At 36.8% G+C, this 27,087-nt stretch overlaps 5 protein-coding genes across 7 annotated transcripts in view; 4 read left to right on the top strand and 1 right to left on the bottom strand.

Moving 5' to 3' along the window:
* The window catches only part of LOC143346807 (RING-box protein 2-like), a 48,357-nt gene extending 44,301 nt beyond the window's left edge, over positions 1 to 4,056 (top strand). The window contains exon 2 of the mRNA XM_076775298.1: positions 2,651 to 4,056. Coding sequence (XP_076631413.1) covers positions 2,651 to 2,835 — 185 coding nt within the window. The 3' untranslated portion in view covers positions 2,836 to 4,056. The remainder of the gene's footprint in view (positions 1 to 2,650) is intronic.
* A 5,847-nt stretch (positions 4,057 to 9,903) lies between these two features.
* On the bottom strand, positions 9,904 to 26,894 carry Mbt (serine/threonine-protein kinase PAK mbt). 3 transcript variants are annotated; one of them, XM_076775865.1, is made up of 7 exons: positions 26,860 to 26,894; positions 12,082 to 12,454; positions 11,615 to 12,011; positions 11,120 to 11,533; positions 10,503 to 11,035; positions 10,269 to 10,422; positions 9,904 to 10,188 (listed from the first exon to the last, which is right to left on the bottom strand). In XM_076775865.1, exons 2-7 carry the CDS (start codon positions 12,444 to 12,446, stop codon positions 10,027 to 10,029), a joined length of 2,025 nt encoding a protein of 674 aa, XP_076631980.1. In that variant the 5' UTR covers positions 12,447 to 12,454; positions 26,860 to 26,894; the 3' UTR covers positions 9,904 to 10,026. The 3 variants fall into 3 exon arrangements, with proteins under 3 accessions (XP_076631980.1, XP_076631978.1, XP_076631979.1); XM_076775863.1 differs by lacking the exon at positions 26,860 to 26,894 and adding an exon at positions 12,741 to 12,958; XM_076775864.1 differs by lacking the exon at positions 26,860 to 26,894 and adding an exon at positions 12,537 to 12,607.
* Positions 13,010 to 18,181, top strand: LOC143347036 (uncharacterized). The gene is made up of 6 exons (XM_076775867.1): positions 13,010 to 14,079; positions 14,482 to 14,580; positions 14,675 to 14,874; positions 15,153 to 15,230; positions 15,309 to 15,452; positions 15,538 to 18,181. The coding sequence occupies exons 4-6, from the start codon at positions 15,168 to 15,170 to the stop codon at positions 17,059 to 17,061; spliced, it is 1,731 nt and encodes a 576-aa protein (XP_076631982.1). The 5' UTR covers positions 13,010 to 14,079; positions 14,482 to 14,580; positions 14,675 to 14,874; positions 15,153 to 15,167; the 3' UTR covers positions 17,062 to 18,181.
* Positions 18,254 to 24,382, top strand: Fancm (FA complementation group M). The gene is made up of 13 exons (XM_076775861.1): positions 18,254 to 18,423; positions 18,508 to 18,675; positions 18,747 to 18,919; positions 19,058 to 19,147; positions 19,360 to 19,584; positions 19,671 to 19,824; positions 19,901 to 20,022; positions 20,112 to 20,231; positions 20,306 to 20,471; positions 20,571 to 20,725; positions 20,812 to 21,058; positions 21,135 to 23,275; positions 24,101 to 24,382. The coding sequence occupies exons 1-13, from the start codon at positions 18,255 to 18,257 to the stop codon at positions 24,380 to 24,382; spliced, it is 4,212 nt and encodes a 1,403-aa protein (XP_076631976.1). The 5' UTR covers position 18,254.
* Positions 25,821 to 27,034, top strand: LOC143347037 (uncharacterized). Its single transcript, XM_076775868.1, has 3 exons — positions 25,821 to 26,321; positions 26,405 to 26,568; positions 26,916 to 27,034. The coding sequence occupies exons 1-3, from the start codon at positions 25,821 to 25,823 to the stop codon at positions 26,935 to 26,937; spliced, it is 687 nt and encodes a 228-aa protein (XP_076631983.1). The 3' UTR covers positions 26,938 to 27,034.
* Positions 27,035 to 27,087: the final 53 nt, after the last annotated feature.

A 27,087-nucleotide genomic window follows, 5' to 3' on the forward strand; every position in this document is an offset into this window, starting at 1 on the left:
AGATAATTGGCCCGATGCCCTATTCGATTAATAAGCCTTGGGGGCACGACCAACACGTTTACCCGGGCCAAGGATGATCCCCTGGTCGGGGTCAACGAGAAACAACCCTCGGGAATCGTCGTCATCGAAAACAACGACGTCAATTTAACCCAAACTGCCAATTGATATTCTCCATCGATTTGTTTACCGTCGATCAGTTCGCAGCATTTGTTTCGGCACTTGTCCCTCATCCAGCGTTCTTCTTGAATATTCCAACGACGTTCGTTACTTTCCATTTGAGCAAACGCGGAATAAGGGAGACACACCGATGTAGACACCTTCGAACAGGGTTCGCAGAACTTACAAATTTCGATTTAAATTCTTGAAACAGTTACGAGATGTGGAAGAAAATAAATCTGAATAGACGAGATTACAAAGAGCTTCAATTTGGACCTAGTATTCGTCCAACAGGCGACGCGTTAAAAAACGAAAGTTGCAATAGTTGGTACTTTTTATTTCAGTAGCAGACTCTTGGGGAAAGCGATAAGAAAGTAGGCAGCAATGCTTGTCTTATAGAACGAACTCATTCGATTCTAAGATCGAAAGATTAAACTATAACAGAAGTAACTTGGTATCTCGGTCCAAAGCGATACATTGACGCGTTTGAAAAATGAACTGCCGTTTGTTTCCATCGTGCGATTTTTCGCCAGTAGGGTCGGGGGATGATCGCAGACAGGACCGTGACTAGTGATCGTGGCGGTCAGGATCTCCAAATGTTCAGGAATCGCCTGGGGAAGAAAGAAACGTAGTAAATAAAAAATAAACGTAAAATTAGGAAACTGAACGGTTGAGTTTTTCATTATGAGAGACGATCTGATATGTGAATACCTTTTATAAAGATAAAAATGTACAAACAAAACAGCTTACTATAATTTTTTCTGCCGACACAGCTGCTTAGTCAGACCCATGCATCGTCCGCGATTCGTCGTCGACAAAATAATTTTAACAATTGAAAATGTTGCATACACGTCGACTCCAGTAATCCGACAGAGATAAATACACGTTTTCAAACAATTGCTTTTCAAGTTTGTGCAATAATTTAGCAAGAAAATGAAGATATTAAAGTAGGTTACTAGCGTTCACGCTGTGCACGGTGGAAGATTGCTCCATGGAAAGTTTCATGCGTGACTGGATACAAATCAAAGTAAATAAATACAGAAATTAAAAAAGCATGTATATGGTTCGATAACTATTGTCACTAAAGACGTAATTGCGTTATGAACGATATCGACACGAGCTTAATTAATATTGCTGTAAAGCATCCCTTTCTTATCAGTTCTCAGTAAATGATACCATTTCTATTACCACATTTTTAATTCATTATTGCTGCTGTACAAGTATAGCAAGTTGTCGAAAATTTCCATGCAATATTAAAGTAAGAACTTAAGTCTTCTTGCTGGCAGGAATTTCTAGTGCTGTATCAGACGTTTTAGACAATTTTCGCTAGGCTTTAGATAAAGCAAACATTACTCAACACTGTCCACATTCCTCTTGTCGAAGACACGATTGAGACTAGTCTCCATAATCCATCGCGTCCAGTTATCTGACAGCTTGACAGCTGGTTTAATGTTTTAATTTGTCAGCAACAGTGCGAGTTTGTTTACTTTTACCATAAAATCAAATGGCTCGTTTCTTTTTTATTCTTCATTTCGATAAATTATGACCACATTTTAAAAAAAAAAGATTTCTTTGTTTATCGAGTGTAAAGAAAAAATGAAATCACATCTTAATATCAATGAAGACATGTCTCCTGAAGAACTTGAAATTTCCAAAAACTCTAGTTTTCTAAGATGGTCTAAACTTATTGTTAAATAATTTCTACAGTTTTTATTTTGTATTTAAACAGTCTGTGTGTGCTCTCGAAAGTTGAATGAAAACGCGAGCGGAACACCTGCTGAAAAGGTTTTATTGCTTTCTCACAAAAAATGTGCAAAAAAATTTATTTCTTTAATCGAATTTGTAAAAGACCTCCTTCATAATATAGCCCCTGCCTTGTCGCAGCCCTGACCGTCATCAGTGGCGGGTAGATCAACTTTTTATCTCGGAATGTGAGCGACGAATAGATAGCTCGAAATCCTCGGTTCGAGTATTTTTTTTTTTCTATCTAAAATCATCGAGACGTGCGTCACACGAACCAAAATTATTGAGAGACCACCATGTGATTGGCGCATTGGCGCGATAACGGTCTCGTTTCCATCGAGAAGGCACGTTTACGCGCCACGATTGCGTTTGTATATATTTACAATTGTTCCCCCAACAAAGATCGAACGTGAACATTCGTTTAAAAACTTCAACGAACAACCATCGACGCACGAGCAACCGTTTATCTCGAATTATCTCTCTATCTGTCCCCATTACTCGCTAGGGGAACTTCCTATGACCAACTAGGTACCATATTTGATTATGTAATCAGTTACTGTAACTGCAATTGCATACTACACCTTGTAATCGTTAATCGTTACTGACTAAAATTACAATTACAATTGGAGGATCTACAGAAAAAGGGTTTATATCAATTTTAACAAATTTCTAGTTTACAACAGCGTGTATAGTTAACGATAAGCAAAGTATGACTTTATCCTTCGTCGTTTGATCGCTTTTGAATTTTCAGACGCTTGTCTTCGGTGCCAAGCTGAGAGCAAGAACGACTTCTATGGCCGACAGCAAGACTGCGTGGTCGTCTGGGGAGAGTGCAACCATTCGTTTCACTACTGTTGCATGTCCCTTTGGGTGAAGCAGAACAATCGTTGCCCACTGTGTCAACAAGAGTGGTCCATTCAACGAATGGGAAAATAACCGAACCATGGAGGCGAAACGCTAAACACTTTTCCCCGTCCTCTGCACCAATTCTCTTCAAACGATTCTTTCTTATCCTCGACCTCGTCTTTGCTTCCAGGCACTCGAAATTCTTGGAATTTTCGTTGCGGTCGAACAATCGCTTCATTTATCGCGATCGATCGCCGACGACTGCTCGGCTACCGATTTCTTACACGAAGACTTCGCATGAAACTTACCAGCGCGAACGAATTGCAAAAGTTTCAACATTATCATTAAAAGGAAAATTTAGTCGAAAAGTTACCGTTTTTTATTCCGACCTATATTCTAAAACAAAGTTATGGAACATCGGAAGTAATTAACCTACCAGATTCTATTAACAATGGCAGCTTCACGGTTTCTTTACCCAGTCTTGTTTGGTACAGAATGATAAACATAATTCTTTGAAAGGAAACAATTTATTGCAACATATCACAAAATGATAGGACGGTACATAAGAAATTATATCTCATAAAAAGTTTTGCAAAATAATCATAGTAATTATAGATTTTAGAATTGTTTTATATAATTCTTTCGGCATGAATGCGAAAATAGACAACCATTTCTTTCTACCGCGCATTTTTCGCCAGCCATGAATTCATAGATAGCAAACTCTATTCAAAATAACAGCGCTAATAACGATAACGATACATTTTTTCTAAAAACTGTTCATTATTGGAACACCGTTGAGTCCTTATGTAATTATATACTTCAATTCGTATTGAAACGAGCAAAAGCATTTAAAGTATCCTATCATTTTGTCCGAGCAATTTAAGCTTTTTTGTAGTTCACATTTAGTGTACACTCCCGCTTAGGTAACATACTATTTTCAATTTTACTAAATGGACAAATATATAATATAAAAGATCCTAACATTTTGTCCCAAAGTGTGTTCGATCAGGTTCACATGTTGAGTAATATTAAATCATGTACCATTTTAAAATTTCGATTTAAAAGCTGCTTACTGGACCGGAAATTTCGATTTGGGAGGCGATTTAACACGTTATCATTGGAATTTTATTAACGGAAATTTTATACACATACTTACTGATTTTTTAACGTACCGCCTGAATTTTTAATGTGTAGTAATAAATATTTAAGATACGAGTTCAATCGTGACCGATTAAACAATGTAGTAAAACGCATAATTTCGAAATATTCAATAGAAAAAAAAATATCAATTTTTAACATTCCCAATAAAAATTCCCCTTAAGCCTATCGCTTTAATCGCGTCCATTCGTTAAAAAGTTATTAACGTTTAAAGTTTCACCTGTACTGAATTTTTTTCTCGAAACTGAGTAGGATTTCGGGAGTATGTGTAATGACCAAAAATTATTGTAATTGACCCCCGCAACCGAAAATAATTTTTTTAGAACGATTTGGAAAATTTTTTTTTCGCCGAAAAATTTCAACACCTACCCGATTTTTTTTCTCGAAAGTGGGTAGGATTTCGGGGGTATGTCTATTCACCAAAAATGATTGTAATTGATCCCCGCAACCGAAAATAATTTTTCCAGAACGATTTGAAATTTTTAAATTTAATTGTTAATAACTTTTTAACGAGGTCTCTGTCAAGAAATTGACGTTCTTGATTTTCATCTTATTTTGGCCTCTAGAATCCCCCATTAAAATTTTTCCCAGGGGTGGCCGAACACCCTGTATATTGGAAACAAGTAATATATATTCAGCGACAAAAAGAAGTTGAAGATGGTCCACTTGGTTGGACATAATCCGGACATTCTGAGGTCATAGTCTAACATATGTGCACTACTAAAAGATTAAAGATAGCACACATATGGTATTTCCTCCATTATTATTCCGCAAATCCTTCGATTTCCTAATGATATTTTGTAAGAATAAGTAAGGAATATTTCTACATTGATTACATAAAACGCCTTTTACTTGCATTTAGTGGATTTTACAGCGAATAAGCGAGTAAGTGTAATGGACAATCATCGAACGCGAGACCACTGTAGTTTCGCGTCATTGCATGATTGAGCGACGTCCGATCGATATCGGAATTATTGCTACGGAATGGCTTACGTAATTGATAAAAATCTAGTTGCCGGTAAATACTGGCGGGGGAAAAGTTCAATGTCCATGCATCGCGCTCGAGTACCCTTAACCGAAACGGTATTCGACCGTGCGGCGCGACAACGGTTGCTCTTGGCTCGTGTTTCGAATGCTTTGAAATCGTTGCATCACGTGCGTGGACTTGTGCGCGAAAGAATACGAAAGGATACGAATATGCACGGGAACCGTATCGAATCGATGGCGTATCACTTTGTCCATGATTCGGTTCGATTTCGGAGCGATCTACGTTGGGTTGAGACGCGACACGCGACGGGCGAACGTAATCGCTATCCGAACGCTCGAAGGTCGCTCCTTTCTTCTCCTCTCTCATCCCGCCGTGCCCACCATTCCCGGTCTCGTCAGTCTCGTTTCGTCTTTTTGCTTTTCTTCCCCCTGCCTGTCTGCTTTCCTCGTGCCTGACGTTACGTGTCGTCACGAACGCGGAGGCTCGACCGGGGGCTCGACCAATCGGATCGTAGAAGGGCAAACAGCGCCTTGTGTATTTACGACCTCGCCAGTTGCTTCTACCCCCTCTCTTTTCGGGCCCCTATGTAACATTCCTCGCCCTACCATCGACCATTCTATCTACTCTCCTCTCCCCTCGCACCACCTCTCGCCGGCAGTCTTCCTTCTTCCTCCTTTTCGGACTTTGCCGCGGCTGCTTTTACGCGTATGTATTTTAACGTTCATCTACGATAGGCTTGCCAGCCACGCTGTATCAACATTATTTTATATCGTTGTTAATGTCAACGTGTTTTCAATAAATCGATCGATTATGTATCCGCGATATTCGCGCGATCGCGGCAATATTACAATCAAGCCGTTAATTTTGTTTTCTCTTTTTTCTTCGTGGCGAAAACAATTTTCTCTTATATAAAGCGCGCGCAAATTGCACTCGGAAGTATTTACCATTTGAAAATTACCATGTTTATTATTCAAGGACAAACTATATGTGCATTTCAGGGAAATATGTTTCGTCGATTGCATAGAATTTTAGTCCGTGTTTATTTCCAAACAAATTTTGTATGCAATCGATAATCTGCATGCTAGGTTAAAAATGTTTCGACGACCGCTTCTCCGTTGCAAGAGAGGTTAGGAAACGATAAGAATCGCCGCTATAACGATAAGAATATTTAAACTGACGTTTAAATAAAACGTCTTAAAAGTTAATGCGTTTTATCGACTCGTTTCTGTAATTATCGCTATTTTCGATGGAAACCTGTTTCCACGTTATCCGAATAAATCGTTGTCGAAGCTACGCGTATGCATAAATCTAAGAACGAAAATAACAGTTAGGTATCGATCGGGAATGATGCAACGAGCCGCAAATTTGTTCGTCACGCTTCTCTTGAAAGGTGGACACGTCACAGGTCGAGGTCAATTGGAGTCCAGCCTCCATGTTTGCCGTCTTTTCATTGATTCTACTTGTACTGTAATCAAAGAGGATTTAAACCCGACGGTTCGTATTTTATTTTCTTGCCCTATAATATGCCGACCACACATTCTTGCGCGAATAGTTACGAGTGCTGTGACCTGTTAAACGTATCGATGCGTGTAATTACTCCCTTTCTTACGCAGAATGTTCCGACTCTTGCCTCACGATTTCTCCCTACGGTGTGACGCACGAGTTCGTTGGATTTCACGACTGCAAGAATTTACGGTGCCCCGCAGACGTACTCAGAATGAATACGTGCGGACAAGCAGGAACGCTGCAATCCCGGCGTATAGCTACGCGATACGTACTCACGCACGCACACTAATGCCCGCCAGACACGAGACCGGTTGGTTTTTTCCTCTCGCCTTCGGATCCGTGCATTCAATCCAATTCCCGTCGAAACAACTTCCGACTCTTTGCGAGCACACTTTCTTTAAGAGGGTATTCTGATCTAGAGGTTTGACAAAAATCGATTTTTTCAGTGTATGTCTTCGAAACAACGTCTGTTAGAAGCTTATATTTTAAATAATTTTGAGGTTTTCATATTTGTTTAGCAAGCTACGTACCAAAAGGGATCGAGAAAATCGATACGCCGACATTTTTTTAGTTATCCAGATTCTTTACTTATTATAGTTCACGAGATAGACGTTTTAAATAATCAAGATGCTATTCTGCTTTTTTGTTATAGATTAACGATTGGAATATTACACGCTGTCAGACCACTTTTTTTTTTTTTGTATGCTTACATTCAATCACACTTAGCATACGTAATTCTCGTTATTTTCAGTTAAAAAAGATAAACCCTAAGGCTTACAAATATTTAAATAATGTCTTTAAATAGCTATTCATGTTTCATATGTTATTTCGTCGATTTGATCTGGCTTTCTTTTTCAAGAAAGATGGAATCGTCGTATCGTAAAATATTGAATTGCATTAATTTGGTCGAGGACTATATTATTCTTTCGAGAAAAGATGAACTCTGAAGACGTAAATCATACAACGTGGTTTCTCGTCTCTGCAAAGTGATTAATGAGAAAATGTCGATTAAATTGACCGAGAAACGTCAGTGGCGCCAATGATCGAGCATAATGCGAAGGACATTTCCGGCCAACCGGGGGCTCGTCACGTTCCACCAATCGGATAATAGCATTTTAAAATACCTTTCTAGCCGAGTGATGTAACTATACACATATGTGCGGAATTGCATAGTACTAGCGCCACTCGTGATTAGAAGGCAAGGCATATCAACTTGATTGTACGTGTACGAGTCGGTACCGGTTTTATGTTTCTTCTTTTGAATTCTTACCATTCGTCGATGGCAATATTTCTTGCGTCATCTTGTGGAACGTAGAATTATCGAGGCGTGCATTAACGTTACGTGCTTCGAACTAGTATATACAAAGGCACATATATTGTCCTTCGCATTTGAACATTTCTGTTGAATTATCGATTAAAATCACGATCTTAACCTCGAAAACAATACTATCGATTGATAAAAATTATCACGTACGGAATGCGAAATAAAAAGAAAGATAATAGAAATATAAGTTCAAATATCTTCTACCAAGGGACAAACTAATGAACGTTACTTTAATTGTTTTTGTTTTGAACAATCCATACTTCGATCGTTACGCCACTTATTTTATCCTTTTTTGTGTAAGTACTTTTCCGCGCATACCAATTCCAGTTTCAACGTCAATCGCTGTGGAAAGAAAGTTTATGGTTTTACATTTTAATCGAAATGGTTAAAGTGAGTCAATTGCATCAAGGTTTATCGGATTAAAAAATATATGGTACTCTCGAAACGATGCAACTTAATTAATTCTTTCCTCCTATATTACACAGTTTGACGCAACTTAGTTTCGTTCAGAAATAATCGCTTAGATTTTTACGAACAATTAAAATGATTGAATCGGAAAATAGAGTTTATCAACGTTAATTGATCGCGCTACTCGCGATTATTTTAGGAAAACTTCAACTAGTATCAAACATAATAGTTAACAGTATTCATATATATAATTAAGCATTGATTACCTGAATGCTGATTAACGGAAACACTAATTATCTTGAATCTTAATTAGAAACGTTTATATTCACTGGTGCCCGTCATACGTATTTAGTACTAGTTTTCTATAAAATAATTTGTGCTTCTAACTTGATGATTTAAACGTATCTTGTAAATACTTGCGACGAATACGTGTTCTAATCAAATGAAAACTTCGTTTGCTTTGCATTACGTTTAACATGTATTTTTACAAATGAATTATTTACAGAATAAACACGAATCTTTTAAAGTAAATTTCTTTTCCACTCTCTTGTCGAAAACGATTTGTTTTGTTATTACTTTGCATATGAATGAAAAATACAGCAGTTTCTTTTGCACGCTCTTTCGTACAATTTACTAACGTCCTTAAAAGATATCTGTTTACAAATGGCAGATGTATGTACCTACACGAGTTACGTTGTCCTGCATCATTTACTCTTGCGTACATAGCTTTTATCTATGCAACGATATTTCGGCAATATCTACACATCGTAAATATTCTATTGTTATGTATACTTTAAATAACCGAGACTGTAAATCGTCTGTCCGATCGATGGCCTTTGTTCGTGTTGTCTTGATCTTTCATTCGATCAAAATTAATGGCATTCGGTACTATTACGATCCGTCTTAAAACATCTTCGCAGTAAATGACATATTATTTGAAACTTTTCACTAAATTAACGTGAAATTCTTTCACTCGAATATATCTTCTTAACGGCACTCTATTTCTAGCGCATCTTTAAACTTATGATACTTCTTTGTTCGATAATGATATTAAGAATACTGAAATGAACACCCTGGATTTGAGATTCGATCTTATAGCAATTTCGATCATTTTAATACAATAAAGTCAGTACGTTAAATTCGTCAGTCTCTAGATGTTAAACGAACTCTCGTATGCTTGTAATAATTTCTGTTTGTAACAGTCAACGTCGAATAAATTAAACGTAAGTACTAATTTTTTAAAACAAGAAGGCGGGTCATACAACGTCAATTTAGGCACTGTATATCAACACCAGTCGCATCTTTTTTTTTTTTTTTTTCTTTGTTTTAGCGCTTAAATTCGGGTTATACGCTTTCGAATTAAATATGACTATTCGATTGTTACCTTAAGTACACGCGTAATAGCAGCGTTTACAAAAATACTTTTATTAAATCGATTAATCCCGCCATCGTTTAAACTACAGAACAATGAAATTTTTTTCGAATTGCTGTGTCCTGTAGACAGATTCGACGAATAAGGAATAGCAGAACCGACAACAAGGTAAACAAATATAAACACGTAAACAATAACGAAAGTGAAACGGTGCTCATTACGAAGGCACTTGGGTGTACAATAGTTCGTTAAATAACTCGATATAAAAAATATCTTTTATGACGCTAATGCCTATCACAGGCAACACAGACATTTATAAGTTCATAATAATGTAACGATTCTAAGTTAAGGGCACACTGGAATGTAATGTTTAACAAAGGCCGCTCAAATGTTTTTAGACACTTATTCTACAGTTTAACGTTTTAACAACAAACCAAAAAACGACCGTAGGCACGATTACTTTTGTAACCGACGTCCGTGTTAATGAATCCTTTACCGCGCTCGTACTTTTTTTACATCGACATGTCAACAGTTCGTATGCCTAGAACCTCTCATCAGAGGAATCAAAATACTTGGACTCTGAGCCTGCCTAAGGAACGGGTGTTGTAACAATTCAGTCGCCGTAGCTCTCTGCGCCGGGTCACGAACAAGCATCCTTTCAAGAAAGTCTTGAAGACGTGGACTGACCTACAAACAAGTATAAATGTAATTAATTGTCTTTTTATACACTTAATTTCTCGCAAGATCTCAAAATATTCGTAGCTTACTTTATGAGAATTCTTTAATTTTGGTGGTGGCATATCTCTGATACGTCGCATAGCTTGTAAAGGAGGTTCGTTAAAAAATGGTGGTTCCCCGTCAACCATCTCGATAATCATTATACCTAGTGACCAAATGTCTACTTCCGGTCCATACGGTAACCTGAAACGCGAGAAGCGCACGTTCTAACTCGCGAACGAGAAACAAAACAAATTATAAAACGATCACAAATTATGTTGTACCTAGAAATAACTTCGGGACTCATCCAATAAGGCGTTCCTACGAGAGATTTTCGCCTTGGCAGCTCTTGAGACACTTGAGCACAAAATCCAAAATCGGATAACTTTACTCTGCCGTCAGCCGTAAGCAATATAGAATCAGATTTGATGTCCCTATGAATGACACCTTGGGAATGCAAATATGCAAGCGGTTTCAGACATTGGGAACACACTGTAGCTATCTGACTCTCGTCCATGCGCGAGTGCGTAACAATATCTGTGAGCGCTCCACCTTCAAGGTATTCCATCACAACCCATAGTTCGTCGTCTACCAAGAAGCTGTCATACATTTCGACAATGTTCGGGTGATGGTAATCTCTCATGATTACTACTTCGTTAAAAAGTAGTTCTCGTCTCTGCTGTTTCCTCAGATCCATTTTCTTAACTGCCACTTGTCGATTTGTATTCTTTTCGGTAGCTATGCACACCGTTCCTGTACTACCTTCGCCGATTTTTAGAAAATTCTCCAAATTTTCCCTCGGGTCGCCCCGACTTACCTAACGATTCAAATCACGAATAAAACGTTTGGAATATTGCCCGTATTTTATATACAACGTTAATTCGAAATTTTCGTTTCTTACCACCATCTGTAAAGCTGCTCGAAATTGTTCGTGGGTGAGCCTTTGTTCCGCTGTTTGTTTACTGGAAGTGCTCGAACTTGAACCGACCGCCAGATTTCCCGATGACAAGGCGCTTTTCATATTCTGATTTTGATCCGGCGTTGAACTGCTTCCGGTGGACGGTACGGCCGACTTCGATAAGTTATGCATCGATTGAGATGTTTCAATGGGTTTCTTCATGTGAGATTGTAAAATGGACGAATTTTCTTGCATGTTGTATGCTTGGGAATACTTATTGACATTATGTGAACTCAATTGACTCAATGGTCGTTGCGAAGCTATAGATCCCACCGGCGAAATTTTAGGTTGCAACTTATGCAACAGGACGTTTTGAGTAACTTGCTGGTCCCTCGTGGACGACTCGGTATTTGGAACCTATGTGCAAAAACCAGTATTTATTATTTTTATAGCATTTTGTCAGTAATGTACAAAACGCTATAGCCAAACATCGCTTACCTGAACGTTTCCATTGTATTGGCCAGACATCATTGTCATTTGAGAATTTAATCTATGAAATTCAGAATCTACAAGTTGAGGTGTACTTGGACTTGGCATAGGACCTTGTTGATTCGTAATGGGACTCAAATTTTGGAAATTTAAAGATAAATTCGGTGCATTTGATCCGGTATGTGTTAAATTTGGAGATGATTGCATGTTTGGATTCAGATTTTGGAGATTTGGAATCATATTTTGCACATTAGGGTTTAATACAGTGACAATGTTAGGTGAATTTTGTCGTAACTTGTCTAGATAATTATGCTGTTTGCCAAAGTTTGTGTAACCTTGTATTTGATTAGCATTGGACGGTATTTCTTGACCTTCTGGTACGGACGGTGGTAGATTACTGTTATGCCTATGAAAATACAAATGGAAATACAATAGTATGTTCAAGAATATTAATTTCATAGATAGGAAATGATTACCTGTAGTCTCGCCTGAGTCTAGGTGGGCTCGAAGAACGAAGAGAATTAGATCTAGCAACAGTGCTAGTCTTAGGTAGCCCATTTTCTGTACTTTTGTCACCGGTTGGTATCTTTCCTTTAGGATCATTATGACCACGAACAATAGTTTTTAAATCAAGAATCTCTGTGGGTGTGATTTCGCTTGGATCTACCAGAGGTAATGGTCTGTTCGTTGACTTTAAAATTTGATTGTTTCCAACTATAGAGGCCCATTGAAGCGGTAGTCCAATAAATTTTCCTTCTCTCTTATCAAATCCTGTATGTACACGGTGTTCAAAATTTGTTGGAGTCGATATTTGTGGTTTCTTTTTCTTCTTGGCGAACATCGCCCTTCCTGTTGAGAATAACACATAGTTATTTAAATTAGTTATTTGAGCAGAATTTAATCGTTTTTTATAAACAAGAAAGGCAATTACAAAAAAGAATTACGATCGAATGTGTCAGTCCTAATCCGCTAATACGTAGTTATCGAAGGGAAAATTTTAAATTCATCGAACGCGTACCATAGAAACATTATTAACAATTAATATGTATCAAGAGAAAGCTGAGAAGTGCATTGTCGCTTGAAATTGAGAGAAAATAATAGAGACGAAGGGAAGCCAAATGACAGCAACGCCTACCAGTACGTGATGCGACCGCCTTAAAGTGGTTTCTTACAACTGATGGTTAGATCTTCCAGGACTTAATGTTTTCCGTTAACTTTACACCGCTTCGAATAAACGGCAGATTCGAGGCAGTGGCGAAACATATGAAAGTTTAATAGTTAAAATAGGTAAATACGGCATTTAGCCTTCCGACAGGTCGTTCACACACCGGCGCTCCGCGCGGAGGGCTTACGAATCTTTCCTGGCATTTGGCTCATGACAATTTACTTAAATGTGCGTGAGGTAGCACCTGCAATAAGATTACTACAAAGAACGTAACGCACGGAAAACGGTGTCGAGAGAAAGCGATTGTCGATAGCGATTGAAAAAGAGATGTACCGATTTACAATTGGTAAACAGCCTATACAGTTACGTCCGAATGATTGTTTTCATTGAACAGCCACAACAATCAGAAACTTCAAAATTGTATGGTAGGCTCATGAAATGAAATGGAATTGCGAATTCGTAAATTGATTATAACCAACGACTACGAATAATAAATTGACTATAAATACATTAACCGTTACATTTCTCATGACGCTACTGTCAGTGTCTGTCAGTTAGAAATCTACCTTTGTTATATGCGTATGACACGCTTGCGAAGATACGCATACATGTATTCGTAACAAAAGAATAATTTCCAAATCATTATTAAATCCGAATAAATTAATGCTCCTTGCCAGGCCCGCAATTTCGATAAAATCGGTCCAAAAATTGTCTGCATTTTCTTTCTGCATAGATTACTTCGATATATTTTAATGTAACAAAAATGGAAACAAGTTGTACATAAGCATATTTCCTTCATAAAAGTGACATTAAGACGCTTGTAATGGGAAGAAAGTCTATGAATTCTGTTTGATCGATTAGTCCATTGTTACAGAAGTGCATTAAAAATGCACGAGAAACAATAAACTTTGTTTTTTGTATTTTAAAATAGTAATTGAAAGAAAACGTTTGTATGCGTTGCAATGACAGCGTAGAAAAATTTCATTACAGGCTATGTTGCAAGATGAGGAGATTAAAACGCTCTCTATCCTTTTTACGTCGTAATACTGTTCAAATTTTTCACGCGGCTACTATTCTGTAACTTACAAATGGATTAAGGGGGAGGCTACAACCTCGGGCCCCGTCTTTCAAAGGGTATAATTTTTCCAAATAATAATAAAGCTCAGTAATATACGAAGGAATATGTACATCCAGTTTTCTGAAACTACGTTGTAGCGCTTTACGACTGCGCTATTCGTTTATTTTCGATAGAACGTAGTACAAGTTTCGCACGTTTCTTTACGCTTCTCACGATTGAAATACTTATCAGGTAAACTTTTGAAATAGTTTTTATCAAATATTCTTTCAACGAATAACAAAGTTTTACCAATTCGTAATGTACGGTATAAAATGTTCGCCGAATACGGTGTAATATGCACCATAATCATGCTGGAATAAACACGGTCAATATACACGTGGTTAAATTGCAAAATATTTTCGATCTGAATGTGAAAAGTTCTTCTTCGAAAGAATATCATTTACTTTCGTAGAAGTATCAAATGTTAGCACGGTGTCGAGAGTAAAATATAATTTTTGGTTTAAATATATAATTTTATTCGAAATATTAGCTGATGACAATTGAAAATAATCGACTATTAGACAAACGTTTGATACCAACTCGATACTTACAGAAACGAACTTAATGTTTGTTTCTTTTCAAAAATTCGTATAGGGATACATGACGGATATTGAAGAAATATGCAGCCAAACATCGTTATCGAGCGCGATCATTCAACTCGAGATTCCGTGTATAACGTATTATTACATAGTGGTATGGTCAAGCATCGAGTTTATGTATGCACCTTATACGTATAATCGCGTAGTAGATGCATGGTATTTATGTAACGTATGCCTGTTGTGTGTAGTGGAACGCGCAGTATAGTTTCGTGATACAGAAGTAAATCGATCAATTGGACGGATTTGATTTCCCCAAGAAAAAAAACAAGGTATCCGTTTGGCCCTGGCGTAAAAAAAGTCGTTTATGTTAAAACGAAAATCGACGAAACGAATTAACAGATTTTGGTTTGCGTGTTCTGTTTCACGGATGAAATGTGTAATCTACGCTGTAAGTATTGATACGAACAGAGTATCGTTTACGACTAATTATTCGCGGAAACGAATAAACAGATTATTGCACGAATCATTTTGGAATCAAAATAGTCCACGCGTAAAAATTCCTCTATTCTTTTAAATTCGTATCCTTATATTTAAGGTTATTTCACTTTATAAAATAACGACTGCATCCAATCTCCTGCAATATGATTCGTGCCTTTTATCGTATAATCAGTGAGTCCTTTGATCGAATAAGATATGATCGAGCAAATAAATCAATTTCACTTTCAGAGCAAAGCGTAGTAAATGGAAGATTTTAGAATGCAACATGAACCAATGGATGCATTAAACATAGACTGTCAGGTTATGGTAAACGTTTTCTATGAAACAGCAGCACCATACAATACAATGCTTTCGCAAGGACTCTAACTTAAACCTTACTTTAAGGACGAAAACATTGTAAGCGTTGTACTTAAAGAAGAACCTGGTGACAGATTTGATCCAGACTACATGGAGGACATCTGTTCCGGGACATTCGAGAAGGTATTTTTACCTATCGAAAATAACGAAGTTGACTTTTCTAATGAAATGGTAAATTTAAAAATTATCCATGGTCAAGTTCTTCCTATTTTTCTATGAACATAGATCGATCTAATATACAATACATTGATTCTAGGTAAAATTAGAATTGGATGGCGAATCTAGCACTCATCAGAACTGGACAACTCAACTTGCCAACACGAATTTATGTGACAAAGAAGATGGAGCTATGCAGAGATGCTTGACGAACGCAAATTTTGCCCAAGTGCAAGATTCCGAAAAACATTCTAATTTTTGTTCAAACGGGCAACAGCCCAAGTTTTATAAAATACAATGTTCAATTTGCAAGAAATGGTTTTTAAACAATGATTCGATGGTTACTCATTTAAGAATGCACTGCAGTGGTAGTCAATGCGAGGTGTGCCAGCAAAATTTTCAGGACAGTTCCAGTTTACATGCTCACATGTTAACACACGTTGGTATGAGCCCTTTGGAGTGCAATGTCTGCCAAAAACGATTCGCTTACAAGTGGTGTTTGCGTAATCATATGCAAATGCACGTACTGGAGAAACCATACGATAACGACGCGTTACAACAAACGTTTATGAAGCGGCTGGATTCCGAGAACGACCAGTCGATAAGCGGAGAGGATAGAATAATTGAGTGCGATGTTTGTCACGCGACGTTTAAAGAAAAATCTAGTCTGAATCGGCATGTGCTTACTCACACGGAAGAAAGGCCATATAAATGCGACATATGCTTTGCAACGTTTAGGGAAAAGGCAAAACTGAATATGCATATGACGCTGCATGGCGGGAATAAACAGTTTAAATGTACAATGTGTCATAGATCGTTTGCGCAAAAAACGGCACTGAACAATCACATGCTGGCTCACAGTGGCGAAAAGCCCCATGCCTGCAATATCTGTGAGAAAACGTACAAACGAAAGTCGGAGTTAATAAGGCATACGATGGTCCATACCGGCGAAAGACCGTACGAATGCAAAGAATGCCTAATGACGTTTCGAGAGAAGGCAAAATTAAATTCTCACATGCTTGTGCATACAGGTGAGAAACCACACGAGTGTCAGATATGTCACAAGGCGTGTGCACGGAAATCCGATCTTAATAGCCACATGTTACTACATACCGGCGGCCAATACGATTGTAAAGTTTGTGATAAAATATTTACTCGTAAGTCGGATTTAAATCGGCACACGTTAATACACACGGGCGAAAAACCATTTGCTTGCGAGTTGTGCGACATGGCCTTTAGAGAAAAGACTAGACTGAATTCTCATATGCTTATACACACCGGCGACAAAAGACACGCGTGTCACATTTGTCAGAAAACATTTAAAGAGAAGTCTTCGTTACGGAAACATATGTTAAGTCACACCGGCGACAGACCATACGAATGTTACGTGTGTCACAAAGCATTTACCCAAAAAACGACATTAAACAGCCACATATTGGTACACGCAGGAGAAAGACCATACGAGTGTAGTGCGTGTCAGAAAATATTTAAGGACAAAGCAACATTGAAAAAGCATTTATCAATGCACATAAACGAAAAAACTCACGAATGCCTGATCTGTTTAAAAAAATTTGCCCACAAAGCTGCGTTAAATAGTCATTTATCAACAAATCATACGTCTTAATTTGAGGGATCTAGTCCATTGTTTTTCAGCTTTTAGTTTCTTTTTATCAAGCACCTGTATACATTTATATAAGTGGTCGCCAACTCGTAATTCGCGACAAGTTTAGTCGCTTGCGTTAACTTATATACGTTTTTAATTATTGTAAAAGAGTAATTTTTTTGTTTAAAAAAGAATTCCCTCCTTTTTTTGTCATGTTGTCAAACCTTTTTGTTATTTGTCATTTACATATTTATGCATATATGTATTTCTAATATATATAGATATATGAAGGGAAACAAAGAGCTACTATATAAATTTCATAATTTTACGTAAGTTAATCGTTGAAATCTTATAATTAGTACACGTGTACATTAATTATAAGATTTGTATATATTTAAATTATGGGACCTATATAGTAGCTTTTATATTTTCCAAGGTTGGTGGCCACTGTTATATTTGTAGCTGCGTAAAGGCGGTTACGAGTACATGCATCTGTTTTATATGCTCACTGATTCAAACAGTCGCATTCTTTCTTGTATATCTTTACGTACAATAAATTAATTTCTAATTAGTCAAAGACGATTTTTTCCAATACCTTTATAACGAATAACGTCTTTTTCTATAAATTAATTTCGGTTTGTACGGTTTATCATAATAGTATTACGCATTATGTGATTCTAGATGTAAACATTTTAATTATGATAACGCAAAAGTAATTTTTAACGGGACTTGTGTAATTAGTTTGGAAATTTCCGCGTTTACGCATGAACTAGGAAAATATTCTAGTAATATAAAAATGGCCGATTCCCTAGCGAAGAAGTTAGTATCCATCGAACATCAACAGATCAACTTGTGTGAGAAGTTCTGATAATTTAAATTCGAATAGAATGTATACGCAGTATACGTGCATAAAATATTTATACATTTTCTTATAAAACTTTTATGCAGTGTCATCTTGACATTATCCAACGTGTGATATTTATAGAAGATTCATGTAAATATAAGATTGTAAATATGTAAATATCGATGTAAGCTAAAATTGTGAATATCCATCCGTCTGTTTACATATAAATCGGCTGACAAGATAAACGTCTGCTTTTGCAAACAGTTTAAATTAAATTCTATTTTTTATTAAAATGTATTTGAACGTATTAAATGTGTATAATACCCGAGTGTCCTATAACTCGCGATCAATTTGAAGAACAACTGATCAAATGGAAATATCACAGAATCCTCAAATTTCTTCTGATCCAGAAACAAAGGGATTCGATTTATCTGCTGGGAAAACATGGATTTATCCAGAAAATTATCCCATCAGGGATTATCAGTTCAGTATAGTTCAAGCTTCTTTGTACATGAATACATTAGTTTGTTTACCCACTGGTAAGAGAGACTACTAGACTATATTTTCATTATTACAAACAAAATTAATTGCTAAAATTAGTAATAGATTCGATTCGTATATAGGATTAGGAAAGACATTCATTGCTGCAGTTGTAATGTATAATTTTTGGAGATGGTATCCATGTGGGAAAGTTGTATTTTTGGCACCCACTAAACCTTTAGTTGCTCAACAGATTTTTGCTTGTCACAATATAATGGGTATACCTAGTGCAGAAACTATAGAACTTACAGGTAAGTAAATAATATGAATATTTTGAAATCATTTCTATTATTTTCTCTAGCATTAAGATTTTGTGCTGCAGGAGCTATCCATCAAAAACACCGTGAAGTAGCTTGGTCAAAGAAGAGGGTAGTGTTTGCTACTCCTCAAGTTTTTCACAATGATCTTGAGAAAAGCATTGTACCTGCTGATTTAGTAAAGTGTGTAGTAGTAGATGAAGCTCATAAAGCTTTAGGAAAGCATTCCTATTGTGAGGTACCTATTCAATAAGAAAATATTAATGCTATTTCATTGATAAAGCCATAGAAAATGTTATAGAAGGACTAATACTTTTACATATAATTTTCACAAATAAATTTACATACTAAACAATTGTATGTTTTATGTTCATAGTGCATTCGAATATTAAGTGAAAAGAATCAATATTTCAGAGTACTAGGTCTTTCTGCTACACCAGGGAATAAAATTGATAATGTTCATGAGGTATGATTTATTAATATGAAATACCAGTACGAATTAACAAATAATTAATATACATTCGTAAAACTTTTCATTAATTTCCATTTTCAAAAATGCATGTAGCATATTTTAATAATCGTTTAAATCTTAATATATTATTATAGTTATACATTTATGTATAAACAAATAATCGTTGATTAACATACGTCAATCGCTACAAGTAATATTTTCTATAGGTTTTGCAAAATTTACACATTGCTCATATGGAGTTAAGAGATGAAACTTCCTCTGATATTATACCATACATCAATCAAAGAAAAGTCGATATAATTTTGGTACCACTTAACAAAGAGCTAGCTGAATACAAAGAGAGATATATCTACATTATGGATCGTCACGTTAAAGTACTAATTCAGAATAACGTTCTTCGCGGGCAAACGGCAAATATATCGAAAGGAAGGGTAAATTATATTATGAGTTATATATATTTGTTTTATTTGCAATTATGCAATTCAAACAATTAAGATGAGTTTTTTCTGCCCATCAGATATTTCATTTACTAAAAGACTTCCAAAAAAAAGCAAATACATCAGGAAATGCTGGTACTATCATGAAAACGTTAAACATTTTAATGACGATGTATCACGCTTACGAACTTATGGTTAGAGATGGTCTTCGAGCGTTTCATAAATTTTATCAAAGTTCGTAGATGCATGGTTTTCCACTTACGTTATGCATATAGCGATAAAATGACTTTTATAAATTTGTTATTGACAGCTCATTCTGATAAGTTTTGGATTAATGACGAAACACAACTGCTAGAGTTACTGGAAGATATCCAAACGTATCTCGGTCCGTTTCCAGACATAAAGTCTTTAGGCGATCAGTTTAAAGCGGATGTTTGTATAAATTATTATAAGACGAAAAATTGATCTATATGCGTGGCGTTAAAAAATGCTGTTTTGCGTATCTTGAAAATTATTTTTAGATTCCGCAAGATCTTGTATTCGGACACACGAAATTTGAAAAATTGAAAGAACTACTTTTACGTCACTTTAAAAACTATCAGGAAAAAGAAAACGAAACAAGAGCCATTGTTTTCGTCGAGGTTCGTAATGTTCAATCTCGTTTGCACGTTGTGTAAAAATATTACATACGACTTTTAATTCGCCTCTTGCACAGTACAGGGATATTGTAAGCGAGGTTTATGTTTTACTTTTGCAATGCCAATCGTTGATAAGACCGCAGATGTTCGTCGGCCAAGCTGGACAGAAACAAAAGCAGCAAATAAAAGCTTTAAACGATTTCAGAAATAATGTTGTTAACGTTCTTATATCGACGAGTATAGGTAAGCGAAGCTAAATCTTCAAATAATTATGAAATGCTCACATTACAATATTACGAGAAGATATAACAATAGATAAAATTTGTCTGATGCTTAACGTAGGAGAGGAAGGACTAGATGTCGGAGAAGTAGACTTGATAATATGTTTCGACATATCTCAACATTCTCCTACGCGGCTTGTACAAAGAATGGGAAGAACAGGTCGGAAACGTGACGGACATATTATTATTCTTGTTACAGATGGAAGAGAGCACGAGGTAACCGAAAATATAATGTTTAAAAATACGTAAAGTTTGCGTAAAACATTCTTAATACATATTAACAAGTTCCACTAACATTACAGACGTTAAGATCCACAATAGCTAAAAGAGACTCTCTGAACAATGCATTGATTAATAAGAGTAAAATTTGTTCTTCTCTTTATGAAAATAATTCGCGTATGATTCCTGATGCATTTACTCCGGAGTGTTTGAAAATGTACATCAGCGTACAACCAAAAACACCGGTTACGAAGGGCAGGCAGAAAAAGGAGACATTAAATAAAAAGACTGATATGCGTAAAAATACATTAAAAAAGGTTGCTGGCATAGGTAATGAAAATAATTGTTGATCTAATGGTTAGTGTTCTTGGATTACTTCTCTAAATAAACTGTGTCTATACTACAGAGTCAAAAGTGTCAGCACAGAAGGATGGAACTCAATTTTCAATTATGAAATTTGTTAGAAATGAAAAGCAAGAGTTTGCCGTTTCTGGTACATCGAATCCTGATAAAACTCAAAGTAATAATGTACACCGAGTAATAAAGCCATCCGACGTACAGATTCTATCATCCGACAGCAATGCAATCGATTTTCTCACGGCGTGCGCTTTAAAGAACTCCGAGAGGGAAGCGAACGTAAAGGAACGTAGCGTTAATAAATTTTATTTACCCGAATGTTCACCGATTAAAAACTTCTTTAATTTCTCTATACCCGATGTTAAAATCCTTGATTGTTTGATCACGTTGAGTGATATCCCAACAAAACGTTTTAATGAAAAAATCGATTTGAATGACAACGATCATAGCACGAATGATAATGATGGGAACAATTCATGCATTAATAATGACGGACGTGTAATAATAGACACGATCCAGGAAATCGGTCACACGAATGTCGCAGAGAAATCAAAATTTGAGTATTTACTCGACGAATCTAGCAAATCGAATGACAGCGACACGGCGGATGATATTAAAGAAGTGGTAATTGAAAATAGTAAGAATATTATGCGTCCTGTTTGCGCGACGACGACTTCTTCGCAGTATCCACGCGCCAATGTTTCAAAAGAAACAATGAAAAATACAAACGCCGCGCAAGATTTGGAGTCTACTAGATTCGAGGATCTTTTGAACGAAACATCCGATGAGCTTGAGAGTGATGCTTGTGGCGAAAATTCCAAACAAATATCAATTGAAAATATCGGTTCTTGCAACGATACAAATATTAAAACGTTTACCAACGCTTCAAACGTAGACGATAATATAGAATTGTACAGTATGTGTTTACAGGAGGCCGATTTTGCTCTACCTGATACCATCGAAGACTACAAGGAGAAAAATAAAAGCGACATTATGTCCAATACTTGCAAGACCAAGGATCAGAGTTTACTTAGTATCACTCAAGCAATCATCGAGATAGGACGCATAAAATCAAATTTGAATGTTGCAAACACAATCGATGAATCTGAAGACGATATGTTTGAAGACGAAAACTTTTTTACGCAGATCGATGACGCGACGAATCTTGATCGAAATGCTAAATGTTTGATCGAAAGTAAGCTGCCCAACGATAAGGAGCATACGGATGTGTCGGTGGAATTGAACGATAAAAACAACACGAATGGTGCGGAATTTAAGTTCGAGGATATTCTTCAAGACGAAAACTTTTCTACGCAGTTCGATGACGCGACGAATCTTGATCGAAATGCTAAATGTTTGATCGAAAGTAAGCTGTCTAACGATAAGAAGCTTATGAATGCATCGCCTGAATTAAACGATAAAAGAGGTATGATCGGTGCGGAATTTAAGATCGAGGACTACGAATGGGACGACGATTTTGAAGTAGTTGTCGATCCTGATGAAAATCACGATAAGTTTGATCCGTCCAGAAAAGAATGCAACGAATTTAAAAAGAACAGGAACGAAGTTCAAGAGCGATTTTCGGATAGCGACGAGTGGTTTTCGGTTGAAAAATCGTACAGCGGTACGAAGAAAAATCCACCGAGAACGAGCATAGCGAAGAAGTTGGCAAATATGAAAAAATGTCGGAATTCGAAACGCGACTGCTCTAAAAAATCAATCGAAGATGAAATTATATTCGAGGATGATCCGTTTGTTAGTAAAAAAGAGGAAAGCGACGAATTGGGGACCAGTCGCGTCGTCGACGATCGAGAATATCGCGACAACGAAAAAGAAGGTCTACGAACGAAATTGGAACGATTTAAGGTACCGTGTAGTGTAAAAAGTCGTAATCGTACTCACAGACGGAGGAAAGTAAGAAACGTATTCATAGACGACGAGGCAAAAGTGTCGTCGGACGACGAATACTCGTCGGACGAAAGTTCTGGGCAAGATGAGGATTTGGATGACTTTGTCAGCTACACACAGAACGTGCACGATACCTCCAACATGCACGCGGTATATTTACAAACCGTTAGAAGTCCGGTCAAAAAATGCAACGGTTTCGTTTTCAAACCAGCAGTTCCTTTGGATCCAGAAGTAGACATTTATTCGCAGCCCCTCACACAAGGAAACGATACTTATCTCGATGTAAGTGATGAAATTATTGTACGAGCATTAAATTTCTTTTTTTTTATTTATTTAAGGTTATATCGATTTTCCGAAGTGACTAGCGACCATTTGACATATACAGGGTGTTCTCAATGCGAGATTCTAGAGGGCAAAATAAGATGAAAATGAAAAATATCAATTTCTCGATTGAGGCTTCGTTAAAAAGTTATTAACAAAATTAAATTAAAAAATTTCAAATCATTCTGAAAAAATTATTTTTGGTTGCGGGGGTCAATTACAATCATTTTTAGTCAATAGACATACCCCCGAAATGCTACTCATTTTCTAGAAAAAAATTCGAGAAAGTGCGAAATTTTTCGACAAAATTAAAAAATTTCAAATCGTTCTGGAAAAATTATTTTTGGTTGTGGGGGTCAATTACAATCATTTTTGGTGAATATACATACCCCCGAAATCCTGCACATTTTCGAGAAAAAAATTCAGTATGGGCGGGATTTTAAACGTTAATAACTTTTTAACGAAGCCTCAATCAACAAATTGGTATTTTTGATTTTCGTCTTATTTTGGCCTCTAGAATCTCCCATTAAAATTTTTCCCAGGGATGGCCGAACATCCTGTATGTGTCTTTTGCACGATTGCATGATTTATTTACAGCTACAGTAAACGACGATGATTGATTTGTTCTAAGAAGTTGATAATGTTCTTTTCATACTTTTTGTCGTTTTGGCTAATTTTAATATCTGAGGGCAGTTTTGCAGTTTCTCGTAGCGTCCTTGTAATATTGTATAATAGAACATTTCTGCATTATATGTTTTACTGATAGCTTCAATCTGGTATTTCTAGGATTCGTTCTGCGTGGTGGGAGACGACGAGGACGAAAGGGAATCTTCTTCAGTGGCGGAATTAACCGTATTAGAAAAGGCAGAGTTAGAGTTGAAGAGACGAAAAAGGAAACGCGTTCGTTGCGAGGAATTTGAGAATAACGCGGAGAAAAGACGGAAAAAGAATAAGAGAAAAATTATAATTGTTTACAGCGCAAGCAGCGAGGACGAAGTCGAAATATTACGCGAACAACTTAAAAACGAATCGTTGCTGCAAGCACAATCAAGTAGGGAAAATGTATAGTTTTGAAAATATCCTTTGAATCGAATTGTATTTTGTTGAATTTATATTGTTTTATTTTTATATTGCTGCGCAATTGGCGTTACTTGTTTCATAACGTGCTAGAAATAATTGACCGATTATAGTGATGACTACGCATAGCGAAGTACGATTTCCCTGATTGAAGCATGTCTGGCATAATTCATTGAAAAATTTATTTAAGTTTTTAAAATACATACGCATATTCTGTGGACTTAGAATAGAAATGCGATTATATAACCGATAATGAATTGGTATCTCCAAGGCGTACTTTATTTATACAGACATCTTTCTTTCTCGAGAATAAAATCAGTTAGTTATTTTTGGCATGTTACAAATGAATTTTTATACACCTTGTCCTCCGTACACGACAAGGGAACGAAACTACCTAAGCTGTAAGAAACGTTCCTTTTCCCGAAAATTCTATTCAAAGCAGAAATGATCTTCGAGAAAACTTAGCGACGAAATTTTTTCTACCTGTCCAAGCATTCGTAAGTTATTCTTCGGAGAAGCATTTGTAAATTCTTTGCGAAGGAGGAAGAGGTTTAGGTACTGTAACTCGAAGAATACGTACGAACAACAAGCGCGGTGCTCATATTTCACGGTCCCTTCAGGTATGCCGTTGAAACTTAAATCAGGGGTAGCGCACCTGCAGCCGTTTGATGCGTTCAATTGGCGCGTTACGCACATTTTCTCAAGTTTCTACGTTTGTAAATCCTAAATTGTCAAATAGTGTATATTTCGACAAATTGGTATTAAAAAATCGTTGTTTTTTCAGTATAATGTGATAGTGATCCTTCACCTGTAGTGCACGATTCTTAAGAAGACCGTAGATGGGTATTTGGGAATTCGCGAACTTGCACGTAGAAATTTATAATATTTATTCTCATTTGAAATAAATTTTTCAATTCAAGTCAAGAGGTTTTGGCCGTCGTTCGTTACTTCTTAATAAGTTTTCAATCGTTAAAGATATAATATTTTCCAAGCAAATAACTTGCAGTTCACACTCAAATCATGGAACAATTATGCATGATAAGGACAGGTTGGATTCAGTATTGTTATTACTAAGTCCAACCTGTAAATAAACCTATAAGTATAAATTAAAGTTTTTAAAACGCGCCAAAAATTGATTGTACACAAAGTGTACGGCTTGACGAGGAATTCGGGAAGCGATACGCGGCCTTTGAACGCAAAAAGGTCCTCTACTACCTGTCGTAGACCTTAGTTTTGCATCCTTCTTGGGGGATGAACCGTTGTGTTGTTAAAGGGATAAAGGAAAAGTTCAGGTAATTGCTTTTCCACCTTTTGCAGGGTATATAAAGCTAAGGGTGAGAATGTTTCCCTTAGTTTGCGAGTTTAGAAGCTGTGCGAAGGTACGAGCTAAAATATTTTGTACGAAACTCGGCAAGAAGATCGAAGAAAAATGTTCCGTGATTTGATCATTTTTTTATTGGCGATTGGATGGTGCAGTGCAGCAGCGATGATACCGTCTGAGCAAGAGATTAAAATTGATCAGACCAAGCAGAAAGAAGAGTCGAACGAACCGGTGTACCCAATCTCTCAAACCGGAAACCAGCAGCAACAGGCTTACGCTCAAGGGAATCAGCAACTTGCCAGCCAATATTTTTATCCCACTTATCCTGATTACAGTAACAGAGAATTCGTTCTAAAACCAGGATACGGGGGTTACCTCGTTCCGGCAGTTTTATTGCCACAAAAGGAGGAATCCAATTGGCTCACCGATATCGCAACAACGTTACTTCCGTTCTCTAACGATGTTCTTTTGCACGGAGCACGCGTTGGAGCGTACCTGTTGCATTTTATCTTCGTGATTCTCATGGGCGGCGCTGTCACCACCATGATCTGTACATTTACGCCAATTTGCAGCATCAATTTTCTCGGATTCGGTCTTACCAAAAATCAGGTAACACAGGTTTAGTTTACATAGTGCTCCTTTTTTTATATACCTCTCCAAAGAAGCCTTCTGAATCTACCGTCATTTTGCAGGTGAAAGAGCAGATAACTGAACTGGCTCGGGCATACGTTTCTCCAGAAAACATAAACGCAGCCACCATTCTAGTTTTACACGCTGTCGAGAAGTACACGGCGATGCAACGGGAGAAACAGGAAACAACGTATCAGAAAGAGAAGTCTGGCAGGCTCTCCAGGAGGTAATTTTTGTTAGGTCTGGATCCTGTCTACTCTCTTGTTCGCTGAACGATTGTAATTTGCTGTATAAGCTGTACAAGTTCCGTTAAATTAATATTTATCAACAAATAAATTAAGACAGTAAGAAAATTTCATGCAACAAACGCTGCCAAAATACATGTGGGTATTGACAATACATTTTATGGAGTTAAGAAAACACGACGCTTGTATAAACTTCGACAACCCTATTGCGAATAATTGTAAAATATTATACGAAATATAGTTTTCAAGAATAATGTAATATTTAAACATACCGGTACGAGACACTGAATATTTTGAGTTACGTGAATTGTATTGTTTCCCATTCCAGTACCAGACCTCGAAAGCCTTGATCCGCTCTTAGCTTGCGCGCACGCGCAACAGTGAAACCTGCGTCGTTGCATTTATCTATAATTCTAATCTGTGCGTTTCCTTAAAAATCTGTCAATTTTTCGCCAATTTGACCTATCGACATCGCTCGTGTCACATCCATCGTTCGAAAG

The sequence above is a fragment of the Colletes latitarsis genome, chromosome 10 (assembly GCF_051014445.1).
Source record: "Colletes latitarsis isolate SP2378_abdomen chromosome 10, iyColLati1, whole genome shotgun sequence".
NCBI lineage: Eukaryota > Metazoa > Arthropoda > Insecta > Hymenoptera > Colletidae > Colletes > Colletes latitarsis.